General features: G+C 37.3%; 1 protein-coding gene across 2 annotated transcripts in view; it reads right to left on the reverse strand.

Annotated features, from left to right (window-relative positions):
* The window catches only part of CPNE8 (copine 8), a 236,797-nt gene that overhangs the window by 133,798 nt on the left and 78,986 nt on the right, over window positions 1-24,013 (reverse strand). For both annotated transcript variants that reach the window (XM_045467285.1, XM_045467287.1), the window contains exon 6: window positions 19,191-19,267. In XM_045467285.1, the coding sequence (XP_045323241.1) occupies window positions 19,191-19,267 (77 nt within the window). The remainder of the gene's footprint in view (window positions 1-19,190; window positions 19,268-24,013) is intronic.

Below are 24,013 nucleotides of genomic sequence, written 5' to 3' on the forward strand. Positions count from 1 at the left end.
GTCCAGGACCAGATGGCTTCCCAGGGGAGTTCTACCAGACGTTTAAAGCAGAGATAATACCTATCCTTCTCAAGCTATTCCAAGAAATAGAAAGGGAAGGAAAACTTCCAGACTCATTCTATGAAGCCAGTATTACTTTGATTCCTAAACCAGACAGAGACCCAGTAAAAAAAGAGAACTACAGGCCAATATCCCTGATGAATATGGATGCAAAAATTCTCAATAAGATACTAGCAAATCGAATTCAACGGCATATAAAAAGAATTATCCACCATGATCAAGTGGGATTCATTCCTGGGATGCAGGGCTGGTTCAACATTCGCAAATCAATCAACGTGATACATCACATTAACAAAAAAAAAGAGAAGAACCATATGATCCTGTCAATCGATGCAGAAAAGGCCTTTGACAAAATCCAGCACCCTTTCTTAATAAAAACCCTTGAGAAAGTCGGGATAGAAGGAACATACTTAAAGATCATAAAAGCCATTTATGAAAAGCCCACAGCTAACATCATCCTCAATGGGGAAAAACTGAGAGCTTTTTCCCTGAGATCAGGAACACGACAGGGATGCCCACTCTCACCGCTGTTGTTTAACATAGTGCTGGAAGTTCTAGCATCAGCAATCAGACAACAAAAGGAAATCAAAGGCATCAAAATTGGCAAAGATGAAGTCAAGCTTTCGCTTTTTGCAGATGACATGATACTATACGTGGAAAATCCGATAGACTCCACCAAAAGTCTGCTAGAATTGATACATGAATTCAGCAAAGTTGCAGGATACAAAATCAATGTACAGAAATCAGTTGCATTCTTATACACTAACAATGAAGCAACAGAAAGACAAATAAAGAAACTGATCCCATTCACAATTGCACCAAGAAGCATAAAATACCTAGGAATAAATCTAACCAAAGATGTAAAGGATCTGTATGCTGAAAACTATAGAAAGCTTATGAAGGAAATTGAAGAAGATTTAAAGAAATGGAAAGACATTCCCTGCTCATGGATTGGAAAAATAAATATTGTCAAAATGTCAATACTACCCAAAGCTATCTACACATTCAATGCAATCCCAATCAAAATTGCACCAGCATTCTTCTCGAAACTAGAACAAGCAATCCTAAAATTCATATGGAACCACAAAAGGCCCCGAATAGCCAAAGGAATTTTGAAGAAGAAGACCAAAGCAGGAGGCATCACAATCCCAGACTTTAGCCTCTACTACAAAGCTGTCATTATCAAGACAGCATGGTATTGGCACAAAAACAGACACATAGACCAATGGAATAGAATAGAACCCCCAGAACTAGACCCACAAACGTATGGTCAACTCATCTTTCACAAAGCAGGAAAGAACATCCAATGGAAAAAAGACAGCCTCTTTAACAAATGGTGCTGGGAGAACTGGACAGCAACATGCAGAAGGTTGAAACTAGACCACTTTCTGACACCATTCACAAAAATAAACTCAAAATGGATAAAGGACCTGAATGTGAGACAGTTAACCATCAAAACCTTAGAGGAGAAAGCAGGAAAAGACCCTCTGACCTCCGCCGTAGCAATCTCTTACGCGACACATCCCCAAAGGCAAGGGAATTAAAAGCAAAAGTGAATTACTGGGACCTTATGAAGATAAAAAGCTTCTGCACAGCAAAGGAAACAACCAACAAAATTAAAAGGCAACCAACGGAATGGGAAAAGATATTTGCAAATGACATATCGGACAAAGGGCTAGTATCCAGAATCTATAAAGAGCTCACCAAACTCCGCACCCGAAAAACAAATAACCCAGTGAAGAAATGGGCAGAAAAGATGAATAGACACTTCTCTAAAGAAGACATCCGGATGGCCAACAGGCACATGAAAAGATGTTCAGCGTCGCTCCTTATCAGGGAAATACAAATCAAAACCACACTCAGGTATCACCTCACGCCAGTCAGAGTGGCCAAAATGAACAAATCAGGAGACTATAGATGCTGGCGAGGATGTGGAGAAACGGGAACCCTCTTGTACTGTTGGTGGGAATGCAAATTGGTGCAGCCGCTCTGGAAAGCAGTGTGGAGGTTCCTCAGAAAATTAAAAATAGACCTACCCTATGACCCAGCAATAGCACTGCTAGGAATTTATCCAAGGGATACAGGAGTACTGATGCATAGGGGCACTTGTACCCCAATGTTCATAGCAGCACTCTCAACAATAGCCAAATTATGGAAAGAGCCTAAATGCCCATCAATTGATGAATGGATAAAGAAATTGTGGTTTATATACACAATGGAATACTACGTGGCAATGAGAAAAAATGAAATATGGCCTTTTGTAGCAACGTGGATGGAACTGGAGAGTGTGATGCTAAGTGAAATAAGCCATACAGAGAAAGACAGATACCATATGGTTTCACTCTTATGTGGATCCTGAGAAACGTAACAGGAACCCATGGGGGAGGGGGAGGAAAAAAGAAAAAAAAAAAAAAAAGAGGTTAGAGTGGGAGAGAGCCAAAGCATAAGAGACTGTTAAAAACTGAGAACAAACTGAGGGTTGATGGGGGGTGGGAGGGAGGAGAGGGTGGGTGATGGGTATTGAGGAGGGCACCTTTTGGGATGAGCACTGGGTGTTTTATGGAAACCAATTTGGACAATAAATTTCATATATTATAAAAAAAAAAAATCCACAGGTAATCTCCTACTCAATGGAGAAAGACTGAAAGCTTTTCCTCTAAAGTCAGGAAGAAAACAAGATGTCCACCCTTGCCACTTCTATTCAACATCATAATGGAAGTGCTATCCAGAGCAATTAGGTATGAAAAAGAAATAAAGACATCCAAATTGAAAAGGAAGAAGTGAAGGTTGTGTCATATAAGTTATATGTGGAAAACCTTAAAGATTCCACAGTAAAAAAATACTGTTAGAACTAATAAATTCAACAAAGCTGTAGGATACAAGATCAACATAAAAACCAGTTATGTTTCTATATATTAATAGTGAACAAACCAAAAAGGAAATTAAGAAAATAATTCAATTTACAATAGTACCAAAAATAATAAAATACTTAGGAATAACCTGAGAAGGTGAAAGACTCTCACACTGGAAGCTATAAAATATTACTGGAAGAAATTAAAGAAGACACAGATAAATGGAAAGACATCCTGTGTTCATGATTTTAAGATAATACTGTCAAGATGTCCATGCCACCCAACACAATCCGATTTAACATAATCCGTATCAAAATCCCAGTGTCATTTTTTTTTTTTTTTTTTTTACAGAAAAAAAGTAGAGGGGCATCTGGGTGGCTCAGTCGGTTAAGTGTCCGACTTCGGCTCAGGTCACGATCTCACGGTTCGTGGGTTCAAGCCCCGCATCGGGCTCTGTGCTGACAGCTCAGAGCCTGGAGCCTGCTTCAGATTCTGTGTCTCCCTCTTTCTGCCCCTACCCCACTGGCTCTCTCCCCCTCTCTCTCTCAAAAGAAAATAAACATTTAAAAAAAAGTAGAAAAACTCATCCTAAAATTTATATGAAACCTCAAGTGACCCCAAATAGCAAAGCAATTTCAAACAACAAACCTGGAAGACTCACATTTCCCAATTTCAAAACATATTACAAAACCAGAGTAATCAAAACAGTATGGTACCAGCACAAAGACAGACAAATAGACCTATGAAAAAGAACAGAGAGCCTTTTCTTGATTTTCATGTTGCCCCTACATCTTTCAGTCAGAAAAGGCAGGTCAAGTCTTTCCCACGCTTTGAAGTCCTTTGACCTCCCCATGTGCATTAGCTGTATCTCTCTCATATTCTGTTCTGCCTTTTGCTTCTAATTTTAATTTTTATTTGTATTTTTGCTTTTTTTCCTGTTTTTAAAGGCTCATGTGATTAATTTGACCCTAGTTAGATAATTCATGATAATCTCTGTATCTTGAAGTCAGATGAATAGTAATTTTAATTATGTCTGCAAAGTTCCTCTTGCCACATAAGTAACATGACCATTGGTGTGACGCTAGACAGCAAAGGTCATGGGCAAAAATTCTCCCTTCCACATCACACCTACCTTAAGACCCCAGAATTTCATTCCTAGGCATATAGTAAGAAGACATCCAATATTTTTTATATGCAAATAATTTTATATTTTATATCCAATGAAGAGATATATAATAGTTTTTATTATAGCACTGTTTATACAGGAAAAAAAACTGGAAGCTATAAAGGCCCACCAACTTAATATTAGGTAAATCTGTTTATAATTCATAAAACTGATACAGTAATGAAATAAATGAGTCAAGTATAACTTCACACATCCACACATCACACATTACATATATGGCTATCACAAACAATTTTGAGCAACAAATCAAGTCACAGGAAAATATATGCAGTAGAATTTCAGTCATAGACGTTGAAAACATGAAAAATGAAACATCACACTTAATAACATTATGAAGGAACTACTATCAAGCTTAATATTTTTTCTGAAAATTAATTTGCTTATGCTGAGCTGAAGGCAGTAAGTCACATCACTAAAGAGGTATGCCTTCAGTAATCTACAATGCTTCCTGCCTTAAAATATCTCCTTCATCAGCCTTTCTCAATGTTGAAAATTTTTAGGATCTCAGATTCATCTTTAGGCTATCTACCTGGTAAACACTTCATTTTTCAAAGCCCAACTCAAATGCTGCTTCTCTGACTCTCGTAACTAGAGTTGATTCGTCCACCCTCTCTACCTTGTAGAAACTCCTGCTGTCTTACAAGACCTGGACATAGGCACCGCATTTTAGAGTTCCACAAAGCTAACTTCACATCCCCGGTACATCAATTAATGACTGTGACCTTGAACAAGTTGTGTAATCTTCTTGAAACTCAGTATCCTCATCTGAGGACTAATAATTCAGTTTTAATATCAAATGTGTATAAACAGCACAAAGCAAGTATTCCATACATTATAGTTATTATCATGTGCTTACATGTATTATTCACAAAAGCAGGCAGTTCCAGAAGGGGAAGGGTTGTGCATCGCCGTCTCTGCCCGTCTACACCTAAAGACATCTGATATTGACATTCTCTAAGCATTTGTTGAATTGCATTACATTTAAGAGAGTGATTTCAGAAGTCCCCAGAGAAATAATGTAACTCAATATGGATGTACAAGAAAACTCACAAATTAAGCCAGTAGCATGATTTCTGTTCAAACTTAGTACTAATTCGGTGATTATACTAGCTCAATCATGAGTGGGCCAGATAATAACAGGATGAAGTATATTCACTGACTGAAGGCAGGAAAAGGGAAGAGGTGATAAAATATGAAAAAACAGTTCCTGATATAGAATGTTAGGCAGCTAAAGAAGCAGAATGGGAATTCTAAGTGTTTCACCTGTGTAGGTAATGGCATTAAGAGATAATCTTCAATACAAAATTTGCCAACTTAACATAAGGACTAGTCTTAACTGCAGTAACAAATCCCCAATTGGAGGCAATTGGAGAAAGGACCTAGACTCTAATAAGAGCTAGTTCTTACCTGGATAAAGGATAATCCAACACCTTTCCATACTAAGCCGATCTATTTGAACTGGGACAAAAACAACTCTAACTGAATGAACTCTTTTCAAAAAAATTGAGTGAAAAAATTAATATAGTACCTAGTGGCACAATGAGTTATTTATGTAATATTACACTAAAATTTGGCAACACATAAATTATTCATATATGAGAGCTCTGTTACACTTGAATTGTGAGGGAGAAGTGATGTAGAGTTTAGGGAGAAGTATTATGCAAAGAATTAACTGACACTTGCCCTGTAGTGAAATGCAAAACATGTGATGCAGAAATAAACAATAAAGGATGAAGAATATTATAACTGAACAAAGATTCAGGTACTACACTAACAATGGGCACCAATCCTAGTCTGGTAGAGACCAGAAAGATTTCTGAGAAGGTGACAGGAGCTGTGTCTAACAAGGTGGGTGCAAACTGGCAAGTGGGGCAAAGTGCATAAATGCCTTCCAGACACAAGGGTCAGACACGGTGATGTAAGAATATGATCCAATGAAGGACATTCAAGTCGCTCAGAGGATAATGTGTGTTTAGGAATATTAGAGTACACTGGTGGGTCTCAAGTGCCATTGCAGATTGAGTTTTCTACCCAACAGGGTATGGGGAAGAGCTGAAGAGGAGCTGAATTCTACATCTGACTCTAAAAAGACCAGTAGGAGCTACTGCATGCAGAGGAAACTGGTGTGGACTGTAATTACAGACATCAAGGCTGGTCAGGAAGAGCTGTACAACTAAGTAAGAGGGGTTGCTGCAAAAGAGTAGTGGAAGTGAAGATGGACAGCTTGGCTGCTGAGCAAGGAAGGAGAGAGGGATAAAGGGCATAAAAGGACTCCCACCTACCTTGCTTAGAAACTGCCTAGCAGTGCCATCACAGACAAAGGACACAGCAGGAGGAATTTTGATGGTATAAATGATAAATTCACCTTTGGGGCATATTCGATTTGACATTTCTTTGAGACATCTATGTTTGGTAGGCAGCTATATACATGCATCTGGAGCCAACAAAAGAAATATGATTGATAGAAGATGTGATATCATTGTTATATAGGTGACAGCTGAAATCAGAGACATATAAGACATCATCCAGAGTAACATATCCTGTAGGGTGTAGGTGTTAAACTTTGTTAAGTCACAGACACATTTGAGACTCTAATAAAAGCCAGAGACATTTTCAGGAGAAAAATGTCACTCAGCATTTTGTGCACAATTTCAGGTCATTGTTTGGCCCATGATGCAGGTAAGAGGACTATCCAGGGAGCCATGAGGGAACCAATGAAAGACAGTGTCATGAAAGCACAGGGAGAGGAGTTTCAAGAAAGAACTGATCAACAGCAACAAGCACCACAGACAGGCCAGGTAAGATGAGAACTGCAAGCATCTGTGGATATGGCACACAAGAGGTAGCTGAGCCCCCAAGCAAGACATTTAAGTGGAATCATAAAAAGTGGGTTGACGAGGTAGTGGCAGTGGAGCGGTGGAGCAGCTGTGCAAGAAGTCTTTGAAGATTATTTGCTGTGACGGGAAGAACGGAGGCAGAGCCATAGCGTAAGGTAGAGGCAGAGTTATGTGTCTGGAGGATGGCAGGGCGGAAGCAAAGTCTCTAGGGATGTCTGTGTGGAGTGCAATCCAGGGCTTAGAAGAAGGGAGTTGTTCAGGTGGAGAAAAGTAATATATGCTCAACTAAACCAGGAGGGGAGGAGGTAAACTAAACCTCCCCCGTAGTGTGCTAAAAATGGAAGAACGATTAAGGGGTCACACCTGAGTTTTATTTATTTATTTATTTATTTTTAATTTTTTTTTTCAACGTTTATTTATTTTTGGGACAGAGAGAGACAGAGCATGAACGGGGGAGGGGCAGAGAGAGAGGGAGACACAGAATCGGAAACAGGCTCCAGGCTCTGAGCCATCAGCCCAGAGCCCGACGCGGGGCTCGAACTCACGGACCGCGAGATCGTGACCTGGCTGAAGTCGGACGCCTAACCGACTGCGCCACCCAGGCGCCCCAACACCTGAGTTTTAAAAAGCACCTCAGCTCTTGGCTTCCTTCCTCTCCAGATTTTGGGCGAGTATTTGACTTATCTAAGCCTCATTTGTTCATCTGCATACTCTGACTAATAATCTCTGGTTTGCTAGGTTGAGGAAAGATTAAATGGTACAATATATGGAAAGCTCTTGGTGCAGGCTGTTAGAGTGTTAAATAACAGACGCAGCAACTAATAGTATTTATGATATTATTTTCTCTGAAAGTAAAAAGGTAAAGTTGTAAAAGTAAAAGGCTAAGAGTGAGGAGAAGAAAGGTTATGTGACAGAGGGCTTGAAGAAAGTTATTTGTAGCCTTTTGGAAAAGCTGCTAAGAAGAAAGGAAAATGTACCCACAAGAATGACAGAGCATAGAAGGTTGAAGCCGGGCTGGAGATCAGGATTCAGTGGTATCACCGGACCATTTGATTCTGGACTGTGACACTGAGGTGCTCAGATCACACAAGTGTAGATACAGAGAAGGTAAATAGCTGGGGATGATAACGTAAGATACCAAATGTTTCTTGTTAAACAAAGAAAAAAAAATCAAAGCCACATAAATAGCTCAGTAATTGAAAACTAACACTGATGTTCAAGCAAAAAGAAACATATTTTTCATATATTAGTTTTCTTTTGAAATCTAATTACAGGAAGAAATGATGTCATTTCCAAAGGCAAAACTAAAGATGCATGCAAGTAGTTTTTCAAAACGAATGAATATTTTAATTTAAATCTCATACATTTATCTTTCCAGGCAATACATTTTGTCTCTAAAAATTATGAAGACATCATTTCTAAGATTTTACTCTATCAGTTATCACAAAAGAAAATATATGACGTTCATTGTTAAAATATGTTAAATGCCAGAAAACGGCAATAGCAAATTTTGTTGAAATTTTTAAACACTGTGCTCAAGAAATCCATCTGCTCCCCTGTAATTGTTAAAATTACAATTAAATTAGGGGCGCCTGGGTGGCTCAGTCAGTTGAGCGGCCGACTTCGGCTCAGGTCATGTTCTCACGGTTCGTGGTTCAAGCCCCGTGTCGGTCTCTGTGCTGACAGCTCAGAGCCTGGAGCCTCCTTCGGATTCTGTGTCTCCCTCTCTCTGGCCCTCCCCGCTCAATGCTCTGTCTCACTCTCTTTCTCAAAAATAAACATTAAAAAAAAATTTTTTAATAAAAAAAATAAAAATACAATTAAATTAAATGTGGTCTTCTTTTATGGTCAGAATGTAAATGCTGACATTAAAAGAAAGGCAAGGCAGTTATTATCACAGTACAGAATTATGAGGAATACACAATCGGTGATTTGAGACACAGCTTTGCAGTAATAAAAACAAAGTAAACTGTTCATAATCTCTGGAGATGAAAATTTTCTTTAAAAGTAATTATTGACAAGAATGATGTGATCCTAGCTCTTAAATACCACATATGTCAAAAATTTTTAAGAAATTATTTCAGCTGGGATAAACTAGATCTGTCCATCTACGTACAGAAATATTGGGTTACTAATATTATTGCAAGTACCCTTTATATTTGTGATGTAGTAAAATGCATAGGTAGCAACATTATTATAATCTAAAAATTCTATTCCAAGCCCTGAAGTGCAAAGTTATAATGTGCAGGAGAGACATTTTGTGTTCTTAACAAAAAAGAGAAAAACATATAAATTTGATTCTTATTCTGGAAAATTCAGTTGAATAAACATTTACCGAATCTTACCATTTACAAGGCACAACAACAGGTCTCTACAATGCAGAGGATATAATGGTTTCTTTTTAAGTCTTTTCACAATTGTTAAAAGAAAAAAAGGATGGAGGAAAGGCATTCAGCAGCTTGATTGAATTTTAGGAGGCTGCTCAGGGGCTTTGCTCCAGCATGCTGTGGAACCCACATGTGTCATGGTGAACAGAAGAATTAATAAGAACAGAACAGGAACATCTACTGTGTATTCCTTTGATTATTGTTTAAGTAGACCTGTTTAGGAAAGGACAACAGGGAACTTAAAACAAACAAAAATAGTATGAAAAGGAGAAGGTAAAAACCTTTTTTAAAATGTTGGGAGAAGCCAACAATTCAGTTAGCTAGAAGTGGTATATTTATACTAAAAACAACAACAACAACACAATATGTTTATACAAATGACTAAAAATATATGTTGGAATCTAAATGTGTTTGGAAATGTCAGTTTACTAAATTGCCCTCCATGTTTAGAGTCTTTCATCAGAATTAACTCAAATTGGGAAACAGTTGAGATTCAATTGATCTGTCTCCATGATTACTGGCTCTAACCAGTACTGGTATCAAAGCCGACAGTGAGTTGCAAAGATTACTGAGATTTTTCACTTACTAGAATACATTCTCAGAGCAGCCTACTGCATTGCGAGAATCTGCCTGTACCTAACATGGCACTGTGGCCCAATCAAGGATAATTACTCACAAAGGCCTTCAACAAAAATAATATAAATAAAACCCCTAACAATATGTTTAATTTCTCTTCCCTGAACACTGAAAGAGAAGAAAGCAGCAGAAAGCTTGTTGCTTTTAGAAATGGAAGCACATCATCCTGCATTACCAAATGGAAGAAACGACCAGGAAGAATGAGTACGTGGTGCTATGTACTTGTCAACACACTGAATTCAGAATGATGATTTTCTAAAAGATCAGGAAAACACATCACACACTTATTTACCTCTTTCCAAAACTAGATGTGGATTTATTTTTAAAATTCCTTCCAACAGTCTTCCTATTTAGACTGTGTTGGCTCTGAGAAAATTTAATGTTACCCCTAGAGAAGGGTTCTGTCACCCTAGTTGACCACAGAGAGCAGGCGCAGTAACCCTAGAATGAGAATAGCTGGCACAGGAAAGCCACTCTTCCCCTCACTTCCAGGGCTATTGCTGTTCTCTTAATTATCCTAGGGAACAGAAGAGTGCAGCACATCCCCTATGGAAACCTGGTATAGCCCACAGAAGCTAAGTCTTCATGACCCAAGACAGAAGCAAGAAACAAACCGCTCTGGAGATGACCTCGGGAATTTTTACCTCAGGAATTTTTGTTTTTACTCTGGACTGTGCTGGCATGAGAGTTGTGTGGGTAAGACATAGTGCAAAGGAACCTCATCCTTGAAATGACCTAAGCCCAGATGGGTATCTTGAAAGCTCGTCTTGTCATTCAGAGACATTCTTGACTTTTAAGTAAATACTTTTTCATTACTAAAATGAAATAAAATTAAAAAATGCAACTTCCTTCAGAGCTATATATAAATATATTCATTTGTTAAAGGCATTGTAATGTGGTAGTTAAGCACATGGGTCACAAGCCAGACAACTTCTATTTGAAGCACGGTTTTCTCCAGAATCCGTGTCTCAGTTTCTTTCTCTGATGAATGGGGATGATTATAATACCTATCTACCTCACAATGGTGCAGTAAAGGTTACAGAACTTTTAAGTGCAAAGCAGGTAGTATATTGACCGACACCTTATAAGAATTCAATCAAGTTAGCCACTGGTATTATTTTTTAAAAAATTCACCGCTCTCTTTCAATTGCTTTGAAGACACAAACCAGTTGGGTATAAATACAGGAGCAGAGACAATCCCCAAATGTTAGTTCCAAACATTCATCTCATCAGTGGGCTAGAGCTCAGACCAAGATTCTTATTCTAAGGTTGGCCCATAAAGGTCTTTCTTTACAACTAGTTTGCTTAACTATAAAACGATTCCCTGGGCTACATCTTGAATCCCAGAATCAGCAAATTATGCCATCACCTAAGAGGGAAGAAAGAAGAAAGAAACAATGAATTTCATTGTAGAGGAACCTATAATTTCTCTGAAAGATTTTATCCCAACATAATCTCTAAACATTGTCTATACTAAGGGTAACCCTTTAGAAACTTGTCTGATACTAAAACTAAGTGAAATGAGGAATGTTTATTCAACAAGTAGGTTTATTCAACAAGAAGGTACTATTTAGTTTAGAAGCCATCTTCCAAATAACACAGATCACATCTTATCAGTTCTTTCCTTCAGCTTTATCAGTTTTTAATCCAACTCAATGAGGTTAGACAAATATAAACAAACAAAGAAGAATGTTGCAAATGTTTACACCTTGCAGTACAAGGATAGAATGATTCACCTCTTCCTAAAACACTGATCAACTGTGAAAAGCCCAGACATGGATGATCTTCCCCTTGTCAGAAAATGATACATCCATCTATTCAGTTACTTGTGCAGGAAATCTGTAAGCCTTCCTTGAAATCCTTTTCAATCAAGACTATCAGCCTATCATCAATCCTTGTGAAATGAATATTAAAAACATATTTTGATCGGCTTATTTCTCATCTTCTTAGTCCAAATTACTGTCTACTCTGAACTAGATTATTTCAACAGTAATTAACTTACTAATTGTTCCTGTTAACTACCCATAACCATTCTGCACACAGAAGTGAAAGAACCTCTCTGAACAAAAATCATGATTTTTCCCACTGTATTTATGATAAAAATTCAATTACTAAAAATGACCTATATATTCTGGTCTAAGTCAGTACTGTAATTTTCATAGGGTTTATATTAATATGTAATTATATTTATTTGTATGACTACTCATTTAATGAATAGGTGATTATCTCCATTAGGACAGGAACAACTGTGTTTTCATAATTGTATGCTTAGTACCTAACAGTTCCTGGTCCGTTATATATTCTCAGTAAAGATGTGTTGAATAAATGAATTAAGAGAAGAAAAAAAAAAAAAAAAAGAATCCTTAGAACCTCTACTAAACTCAGGTGGTATCTGATAGAAAAGTAAACAAATCGAGTCAATAAATACAGTCTAAATAATAAGCACTTAGATAAAATAATTTTGCATTTTATTTTCTTTCTCAATTTTGGATGCCTAAAGGAGTTACTTGTACATAAGCTTCATAAGAACAGGGAAATAACATCCAAATCAGAAAAGCAGATCAACCAATCTAGGGCTTGCCTCTGATGATGATATTAAGGACTATTTTCAGAAAAATGTATTTATCTTATCCATATCTTTCATGACTGGCCATATTCTTTGCAAGCCTATCTAATCAGAACAGTTCCTAATTTATATGCCTTTACCAAGAACAACTGGAATTTCTGCATAGAGCAGAGAAGTGTGGGGGCTTACAACTGTATACAGTCACTCTTTCAGGTTAAATAAATACATCTCTGCAGATTTTTCCAGAGCATGAGCTCAGATCCACAAATGAATGTTAAAAAAGTGGGCCAGTTGAACATTTACTAAGTTTCTGTTATATGGAAGACTCATAATCTGGTGCAAGATACATAAGGAAATGTACTAAGATTCTCTCTACTTTTAGTCTTTAGAGAACACACAATTTTTCATATAAACTCTCCCAAAGGTAGATAAATGCTTTATGCTAGATCAGTGAAGCACCTAACATCTCTCTAAGATGCAATCAGTGGTTCAATTTTTAATGTGTTGGAATCATATGAAAATTATAAATATGTACACACATCAATGTGATCTTTGCAAATAAGAGAAAAAGAATTTAATTGATATTGTCCTTTAGATTACATTTTGCAATTACATATGAACCTGGGCAATGGTCTAAAAATCCAGGACATTTCCAGAAAAAAAAAAACAAAAAACAAAAACCCACTATCTTATAAAACCCAAACTAATGACAAGCAGAAACTGAGAATAGACAAAATAATGTTTAATATTTATATTTGGTCAACACTTAACAATTTATATATATGTAATATACTTTGGCTCAAAATTGTCCTTTATCTAATCTTACTGAATTCCTAGCGAAATGCTTCTCTAAGGAAACAAATACTGAAAGACAAAAAGACAGAAAGGCAGGAAGGAAAAAAGGAAAGGACGGAAAGAAGAGAGGGAAGGAGACATGGAAAGCTGAGCTTATTAGGTGATTGCATTTAAGGTCTTTCCTAAAAGACGTTAGCTATATTTAATAACAACATTAATAATAGCTGCAATTGGGGTGTTTATTAAATTCCAGTGTCCTCCATGACAAAAATATTGTATAAAGTATTGTTATTTCTTTAATAGCTCTCTTAAAAGTGTTTTATTCATATGTTTCAGATGAGGAAACTGGAGCTCAGGAATTTCAAGCAATTTGTTCAAATTATACACCCAATAAATTATGATCCCAGATTTGACTGCCCCCAAAGCCCATGTCCTATCAACTCTGTTACAGCGGTTACTTATTTATCTCTAGACTAAAGTTTCCATACTACAAATGTAACCCACAGGTATGGAAATATAATATAGATGTACAAATTTTGTAATGTAACATGTGAGTTAGTACCAGGCATGGTGCTAAAAACATCATATTCTGATTTCCAGCCCAGTGCTCTTTCCAATAAGAAACAAAAATAAATAAAAATAAATAAATAAATAAATAAACAGGGAGTATAACAATATCAATCTACTCTGCAAGGAAGTTACTAAAGTCAAGATGACTTTGAAGGTCAAAATTTCCCCCAAAGCCGACTATATTTTCACATACAAAACGTTGCACAATAAAGACAAACTCTGCTTCATCGTTAAGTTTGCATGTTTCTCACCTTCAAGACTAATCATTCTCCCATTCTTCCTCCTCCTATTCCTCTCACACTGACTTCATCTACATGCACCCACAGCTACAAAATAGCTTTCAGAATCAGGCCACACTTGAACCAGATCTTTAAGGCAAGCCTTTAAGGTTCTTGCCTCAAGTCCCTCACAAGCCCTCGACTTCTACATTATTCCCCAGCTTCCCTTCTGCTCTGTTCCTCTCTCCACATTTCTCCTGTTGAACTTCAGCACCCAATGTGCTCTGTCCTTAAACCCTTTATCAGAGTTGGTATCCCAGTGTCCATCCATCAGCTGCAAGCCGGTCTTCCAATTATCACCTGCCTTTGAGCCCCTGTCCCTGTACTCTTCTCACTGTACTGTTCACTAATCACTCTTAGATCCCTCTCTTTATCCTCTACCCACTCCTGATTGCCTAGATCACAAGCTGCTACAGCCACCCTACAAAGAACATAATCTTTTCCCTTAGCCAAAACAGTTGCCGGTTCAATTACCCATGGAGTTCCCTCTCCTCTCCAGGGTAAGAATCTTCCTTCTAATCACAACCAGTCCCTGCCTCCTCACTCCATCCTTTTATACAGAACCAGTCATGCCTGGATGAGCGTAACAGGAACAAACAGGTCTATTACTTGATGAATATAATAAATGCTTTCATCCCAGAGAAGAGAATGGCAATCTTTCTTAAACTGGTGCTGATTCTAGCATTTTGGAAGGCTTTGCTGAATCCATCACTGAGCTCCCTAAAGATAGAAGAAGTAAAACTCTCTGACAGCATCACGCAGAAAATTGGATACAATCTCACAGCATGAGAAAACACACTGCCGAGTGGGTATAATGGTAAATAATAATGGGACGATCTAAAGCGAGGAGCCAATGAGTCATAGGAAGACACAGTAAGTGCTGCAGACAAATTAAGTAGCACAAGAGTCATTTTAGGAGGGCTCAGGGAAAAGACCAAAATGTTAGATGGAATTAAGATATGAGAAATGTGTTTGCTCAAAACTTGAATCCAAATTTGCTCAAAACTTGAATTCAACAGAACAGATTATTGGAAATTGTGAAAATCGTGAGCTGACAGTAAAAAGTAAATTAAAAATTCTTGAGCATCAATTTCAAAAAAAATTAACCTAAGTTCCTACAAAATATTAAAAAATAATTTTTTAAAGTTTATTTACCTTAAGAGAGAGACAGCAAAAGTAGGGGAGGGGCAGAGAGAGAGGGAGAGAGAGAATCCTAAGCAGGCTCGATGCTGTCAGTGCTGAGCCTTATGTAGGCTTGATACCACGAACTGTGAGATCATGACCTGAGGTGAAACCAAAAGCCAGATGCTTAACCGACTGAGCCACCCAGGCACTCCTTAAAAATTAATTCTTATTCTCATAAACAAGAGAATCTCACAATAAAAGCGACAACAATAACTGAAGCACAGAAAATAAGAAGTGATTTTAAATTCACATTCTGGGGGTGCCTGGGTGGCTCAGTTGGCTAAGCGTCTGACTTCGGCTCAGGTCATGATCTTATGGTTTGTGGGTTCAAGCCCTGTACCCAGCTCTGTGCTGACAGCCTGGCCTGGAGCCTGCTTCGGATTCTGTGTCTCCCTCTCTCTCTGCCCCTCCCCTGCTCATACTCTGTCTCTCTCTTTGTCTTTCAAAAAATAAAAATAAACTTCAAAAATAAATAAACATTAAATTCACATTCTGTATTTAATAGAGCATGAGGCTATACACTAGAAATCCATTTTTCCTTTGTAATAAATATAACTTAGTTTTTCAAAGGCTTGATGAGTAACAAACAATTTAAAGCTCTAGTATATCTGCTTTAAATCTCCAAATTTTATAGTTATCATCATTTTTAAAAGCCCAACACTGAGGAGATATTATAACACAAGCGCAATTCAAAAGCCAAAAGAAATTATTTTTCATGCCTTAACAGAAAATAATTTAAACTAGGCCATTTAAAGGGAAGGCTTTAAAGGGAAGAAAACAATAGAATCTTTGGAGTAACTTAGAATTTAAAAGGAAAACTAACTGGAAAATAAATCTCTAATCTAAAACAAATTGGTGAATAAGCCCTAAATCACTTGGATAATGCTATTTAAGATAAATAACATTTGAGACACAGGGAGACTTTCTAAATTCAGGATGAGTCAATTTTGTTAATTGCAGGTGGATAATCTGCCTCCGGAGGTGTCCTGTGCTACAAATCCAAAGCCTATACCCTTCCAGACAGGGAAAATCCTCCAACTCCCTAACAAGATAGGCAAAAGTAATGGCTACAACAGGAGAGTATACAAATTCTATTTTTATCTCCAGCCACGATGAATCAACCATGGAAAAACAATGGGATATTTAGTGACCATTTTACAATGTTATCTTTGACTGGATAGCTAAGCCCTGACCAGGGCAGGTTCACTCTATGGGGGTGGGGGTGGGGGTGAGGGCAGGGCAGGAGGAGACAGAGGGGACTGTGAGCAATGGATGTAAGAGCTACATGTGAGATACGTATTATTTCCCAATGCAAAGTTTATTGTTTCTGCCATGCTTTAAGATATTCCACTATGTTTATGTATTATGTGATAAAACATGGTATCCTGCTTTAGAAGTTATGGTTGTCATTGAGTTTCCTGTGAGAAAACACTTCCCTGACCTCACATCATCTCCAATATTCTCCCTGGCTCTATCCTTTCTTCCAAAACCATTCTCTCCTCCACTGAAGTATCACATACCTTCCAACCTTCCCATCTCTCCATTCGATTGATTTGAAAAACCATGTACAGGAAAAAAAAATACATGGCAGTGACTAAAGGTGATCAGGGATGAGGGTGGAATCTGAAAGCATCCATCTAGTGGACCTGCTAATTTTAAGGGCTACTTCGACATTATGGGCAGATAAAACTTCCATGAAAATAACATTTCACTCTCTTCCTCAACCCAACTACACTTTTAAACAAAAAGGATAAATGATTTTCATTGCTTTTCATTTGATGTTGAGGTAAGGGAGTAAATTGCCATTTGAACAGAAGATGCATCTTCTCTCAGTAACCCTTTTCTTAATACTTATTTGCCTGAGAAGACTGCCTAGTAAGGTCCAAGGTTGAATAAAAGATTAGCTACATATACTTTACAACATTGAATGAATTCTACCTTGGTCAGTAAGATAGATATAATATCAACACTTTCAATAAACTTGTCTAAATTACAAAATACCCTATAGATGAAGCAAAGCAGGTGGTTACAATGGCTTCATGTTGCCTGAACAGGTTTCCAAGGCTTTGTCTCACTTATGCTACTCCAACCTCAGCAGGAGCTAGGAAAAATCTAAAGGGCATCTCATCTTTTCTGATTACATAAGATAATCATGACGCAACTGCCAGAAAATACTCTCAACATTTGCATAATCATTACTCTAGACATCTTCACCCCTTAACCCAATTGTGTTTTTGTTGGTCTTGTCTAATGGAAATTGTCGAATGACCTGAACAAGGGCCACATTTCACACTATATTCTATTTACCACATGCCCCAACCAATAAAATATCAACTTTTTAACATGTTTCAAGACCAACATAAAAACAATTTTCTATTGGGAAGAATTTTAAGTAATTTAATAGTCTTATGAAAGTAGAGTTATATTTTCCTTTTATGGAGAAAATAACACCAGATAAAAATAACCAGTAAAATGATCAATTTAAAAATATGAGTGCAAGTTCTATAAAAATCTCTATTCTGTTACACTGAAATAAAAATTCTCTACTTTAATTGCTTTTGTTTTCTCTCAAAGAATATTAAAGGCACCTCTGAGATAGCATTGTGTATGTTATTGATTCGTTTTTCAGTAAAAAGGGTGATTCAGTGACCTTCCAAGAATTTTCATGGGCCTAAATCATTAGACTCAACAATACAGTAACAATTATATATACTTAATAAAATTATCTGCATTTGCCTTACAGATTACTTTTTACTGACATATTAAAGTGAGCATAAACATACTTGAATTATAAGCTTACAAATCCTACAAAGATAAAAAAAATTATACATGAAAGAATGTTAAAAAAGGTAGTTGATATGCAAAAGTCTTCACACTGGCACTATGTAATAAGTTAATAAGTGAGAAGTGAGAATTCATAGATTTCTTATTAACCTGAAAAGAATACACTAAACATAAAGTTCAATTTTATACAGATAATGTGAGAATGATGCCCTTGGACATTGAAGATGTCAAAGGTGAATAATTTTGGAAAGTTTTGACAAATTTATTTTATGAGTTTGAGATTCTTAAAAGAATCTGACTTCCAAATTTCCCAAACCTTTTGATATTGTGGTTAGTTCTGCAATTTTCTCCGTATTCTTACTAAATCATCTGATTTTTTATGAACAGTTAAATGAATCCAAATAATTGAGATTGGGTGAGGGTAGGAAGAAGGAGGATAGTAAGGGGGAAGATTTAGGAGAAATATCTGGAGTTAGTTTGCTGTCTTATTTGGAACTGGAGAAAAATAGTATCATCCCATGCAATTGATCTGAAATTGAAAATGAAATATGATCCCAGTGACTGAAAGTGAAGGAAGAATACATAATTCTGAGATACCATCTTCTCTTAATCTTTATACACTTACTTTCTTTTTCACAGACCCAATTTTGTAGTAAAAATTATTATTACAATCTCAATCAGTATAAATGCATTTATTAAATATATGGTATGAAGAATGGTGCTACATATAGTCCCCAGCCTAAAGGAGGAAAATATCTTTTTCAAAATGTTTAATTCTTAAAAACAGAAGAATTAATACTATAACCAAACAGAAAACAATACATTTGCTTTTTTAAGTCTCCTTTCATTTTGTGAACATTTTGCAGCAGGGCATATGATAGCTAAAATATAAATGATTCTTTACAAACATGTCAGAACTATTTTGTTAGAAGAAAAAACTCAGGAAGATTTTTAAACCCACTTTTGGTCTACAACCACATATTTACCAATGCCAAACTACCAAAATAAAAACTGAAGAGTTAACATTTCATTGTCTGCATTAAAAAATACTTACACTATTGGCTTTTCCAGGCGACTTCCCTGAGAACCAACAATCTCCCCCAATGTACAAAACACTTGTCCCAGAAAGTCCTAAAATAGATAAAAGGATTAAAGCTCATAAGTTCTCAAGCTGTCTTTACACTACATATTTTGTACATCATATCTGTATTGGTTTCATTGCTGAAATACTGAATTCCCCGAATCCCAATAATGAATAAAATGAGCTCAACAAGCATGAATTTTAGCATGTGATTTTCCTGCAAACTGGCAAAGCCTTTTGTCCTTTTATCGCAGCTAGCTTGTTAATGCAAGTAAGCGGAAACTGCTTTTACTTTCTTTTTCTTCTTGAAGTTACAACAACAGTGGAAAGAAGTTCCAGGATTTGAATTCACAGTTGGCTTTTGGATATCTCTGAAACTAGTAAGCTTTGGGCTGAGGAGGTAGACTGTGAAAACACAGAGCAGAGGTGGTTAACAATACTCAGCGTTACCTACACACAGGCTATGTGAGGTGGCTACAGATGGGGTCCCAAGCCACACAGCCAGGTGTCTGTTCCACTACTGACACTCATTACCTGGGACTGGGCAATTAATTAAGCTCTCCAGTTTCCTCATTGCTAACCTGTACTAGTTCCCCTCACAGAGTTGTTTTGAGGAGGAACGAGTTAATATTACATGAGTTAATATCAGCATATGTTACATACCTAAAAATAGGTTAAGTGTAATACATGGTAAAGTTCATTAATGTACAAACTAGATGTACCTTATTTCAAGTACAATCTTATACTTATTTTCAAGACTCAGAATAACCTTGCACAATGAAAGATCTGTTATTAATCTTTGTTTCACATATAAAGAAAATCCTAATCATACAGGAGGTTGATTTCTTTCATGGTCTGAGCAGTCAGAAATAGCAGACTAACCCAGATGTTCTGATTCCAGATTAATATGCTGCCTAAGAATTTAAATATCATAAACACAATGCAATTTCACATGCCAATAAAATAAGAGTTCCAACATCATCTGGGCGTGTTGAATCAAGAAAATATGGAAGTATTTCAGAGAGAGACACACACTCTAGTTTAGCTTGTATAGGATTTCAATCTGTCCTAAAAGAGAAGGTGGAAGATCTCCCTAAATTGTACAGAGAACTGGCCCATGGGAAGCCCTAAGAAGGATGGACAGGAATGAAGAAACAAAATATTCAAAGTTTTTAATAAGTAAAAATTTTAAATGCCTGGCAAGTAAAAGCTATGTATTCAGTTCTAAAAAGTAAAAGGAGAGAGTGTTCTAAGTCTGATGAAGGAAGTCCATGCTGGAGACTAGGATAGTCAGGGTAAAATTTCCCAAAGGCAGTAAGCCTTGAGAGCCAAGTAGAAATCAGATCATGGAGAGAAGAGAGTTGGATATTCTGTTAGCTAGGATACAATGGGAAGTTACTCAGATCAAAGGGCTGAAAGTTATCAGGAGAAGGGAGCAGGGGGAAAGGACAAAAGCAGGGAAGGAGTGTGTTTTGCTTTGCAAAAACCAGCAGTTCCCAACCAACAGACACCCAGTAAGGTGTTTCACCTGTTAGTCCCTTGGTAGGTGCTTCTTTCACCTGATAACCCCTTACAGACCCTTACAGGAACCAGCTGAGTCAGTTTGAGCCATTCTGGAGTTGAGGACCTGCAGAAGTTCCCCCACCCCCACCCCTCGCCTAAGTTGTCCTGCAGTTAGTTACCTTTAGCTCTTTATAAAACTAGGATCCCCTCCTATAAATGAGATTTTTCCGCCTATTTTTCCACCTGGTGTTTGAACAAAGGTGCATGTACTAGCATGGTGACATTCTAGGCATACGGAATTGAACCCAAGTGCCTAAATAATAGAATATGTATAACTCCTTAATGTATATGTAATGCATATGCAAGCTCCCTGATCCCACCCCCTAATACACTGGATAAAAGCTTCCTATATTAACTTCAGGGACAGACAGTGCTTTGAGAGCTGCCTCCAGCTCCTTGTGAAAAGTAAAAAAAAGTTCTTTGCTTTCAACACTTCCTTCGATTGTGTTCAATTTAATGCACTCCAGGCAGTGAACTCCTTGAGTACAGTTACAATTCCAGTTAAAGGAGAAGAGAATTGGCTACCCAAAAATATCTTTTTGCCATAAGGATTATTATTTTTTTAATGTTTATGTATTTACTTTGAGAGAAAGTGCTATCAAGGAAGGGGCAGAGAGAGAGAGAGAGGGAGAGAGAGAATCCCAAGCAGCCTCCATGTTGTCAGTGCAGAGCCTGACAGGGCTCGATCCTACCAACTGTGAGATCATGTCCTGAGCCAAAATCAACAGTCCAATGCTTAGCCGACCGAACCACCTGGGTGCACTGGCATAAGGATTATTTTGGGCTAATTATTTTTAAGAAATAGCAGACATAGGGGAAGCTCAGAAAACCAGGTTAGAAGTTAGCCTTTTGCAGGAGACATTTACATTTATAAGAAAAATTTCCATTTCTAAGGCTGTCTTCCTCACTGTACTAGGATGAAGGGGGTTACTAAATCTCTTCTCAGTGGAGAAGGCGGAGACTTAAATCTGCATAAACTATGCCCTCTTTAAAATGCTTTGCCTGAAAACCTCCCATAACTGCTTCCCCACTCACCAACATTTTTTGTCTTTAGTTAGAGATGGTATAAGGCTTGGACCATTTCAGGGAGTTACTCCATTTTCCTTAGTATCTCCCATGTATACAGGAGGTATACCATGTTATTAAACTTTCATTTGTTTTTCTCCTATTAATCGTCTTTTTTATTACAAAGGCTAATAAGAAGGGTAGAGGGAGCATTATTTTTCCTCCCTTACATAATCCTAGAGAACAGATCAGAGTTACAGGCAAGAATGTAATAAGAAAAGAATGGGCTTCAAGTAAAGGGGAGAATTGAAGATGAAGAGCCAAGTCAGACTGTAGAAGGTCCAGTTGGCCGGTCAAAAACAAACAAACAAGGAAGTTGTCTTAGAAGCAACTGGAAGTCTTTTAGCAATGCAGGGGCACCATTAGAACAGTACACTCAGATTACTTGGGTACCAGTGTGAAGAATGGACTGACGAATGAGGTAAAATCTGCAATCTGGATCAATCAGGCTATAGCAGTTAATAAGAAGCCAAGTGTTAAGACCCAAACTGAAGTTGTAGCAAGTGGTAGGAAACAGTGCGGAGCAAAGTGACAGGATTTGGTGTAAACTATCCTTGCACATGATGAGGATGGGGAGGGGGACAGTGGGGACAAGAAGGGAGGGACAGAAAATACTCTGGATCTGAAATTTGGTGGCTTCCAGAATGACATCATCACCAGCTAAACCCAAGCCATGACCTGTATTGCTCACCTGTCTGTACCCAAAGACCTTTGTCCCACATTTTTCCTTAAGTTCTTTCCAGTTTATCTATTACTTAACTCAGGCAAAAGGCCCAACAGGCACAGCATCCCATGATGGAAACTGAAACTACCCCTTAAGCTATAACGACTGGCTTGGCAAAGAGTTCTAGAGGCCCAGACCACCCAGATCAGTTTGAGCTCAACCACAGACTCATACCTGCGCAGATGGACTATGGAGTGAAGGACAGTTATTTCTACTTCAATATAATGCTAAATTATCTGTCCAAGGAGGAACAAAAGCCTCATTAACATAACATACAATATAGGTATAGGCATGTTTTAAGGTGCACATGCAACCTTATGCCCACATCTACATATGATGACAGGGTTCCCCTTTCTAAATATTCATCCTAACCCTAAATAAAAGAATCCATCCACTCTTGCTCGGAGAGTCAGGGCTTTGGAAGTTATTCCCCATAATCTCCTTATTTGTTGCAAATTGATTCCTTTGTGTGACAACTCCATCTGGTGTATCTCCACCTTGGTGACTCACCAAGGAGCAAATTCACATTAGTTCAGTTACAACACCTTCATGAAAGTGCAAATCATTTTAAATTTTGGTTCTGAGTAATTACAAAGTACTTAAGGTACAGCCTGGACATATTTAAATTAAATATCCTTAGTAGCAACATGTCTTTCCCAATTTCAAAAGAGACTATACAGATACGTTTATGGGTTAAAAAAAAAACAAAAAACCTAAATTTCTCTAAGTCTCATGGCAGAAAGTGCTGAATACTAAAGATTTGGAATAGATCATTGTTCTGCGTTAGCAGTGCAAAGCATGGGGGATTCTGGAACTCTTTTCTAAAAAATATTAATACTGATAGATAGCTGTGCATACTACATGTTAAATGGATATGGCCAAGTCTCACCAAAAGCTGTTCTGTGCTGTCATTACTCAAGAAAACAGAACTGAAGTACTGAGCATATCCATATTAGAGATGACATATTAGCAAACGGAGAACACACAAATATCATCAGTGATGAACAAAAAGGAAATTAAAATAATAAAATAAAATGTATACCAAAAAGCTATGGCATGCATCTATACACACTATCTCTATAGCTATTGCACATTTTGCCCCTAAATATTTATAGCATTTTTGTAGTTCCTTTAATCTGTCTGTGCTTCCGTACTCCTTATCAAGCAACACATTTACTATTCACAGTGAAAAAATCAGCATATAGTGTTTGTCAACTAACTACTCCTTGCGCTGGAAATTTCTACTGAATCTTTATTTTTTACTCATCTCAATGCTTCACATTTTCTATGCATTTTACACAATACGGTAACAGAATACATGTGTCCTTTAATGGCTATTTTTAGATATTTTGGTCTGTAGTTAGATAGAAATAAAAATTACCTTTAACACAAACTGCTTTACTGTTTCTTACTATGGTGTTGTGTTCCAGTTGATGAGTCATTA

The sequence above is a fragment of the Leopardus geoffroyi genome, chromosome B4, assembly GCF_018350155.1.
Source record: "Leopardus geoffroyi isolate Oge1 chromosome B4, O.geoffroyi_Oge1_pat1.0, whole genome shotgun sequence".
Taxonomy (NCBI): Eukaryota; Metazoa; Chordata; class Mammalia; order Carnivora; family Felidae; genus Leopardus; species Leopardus geoffroyi.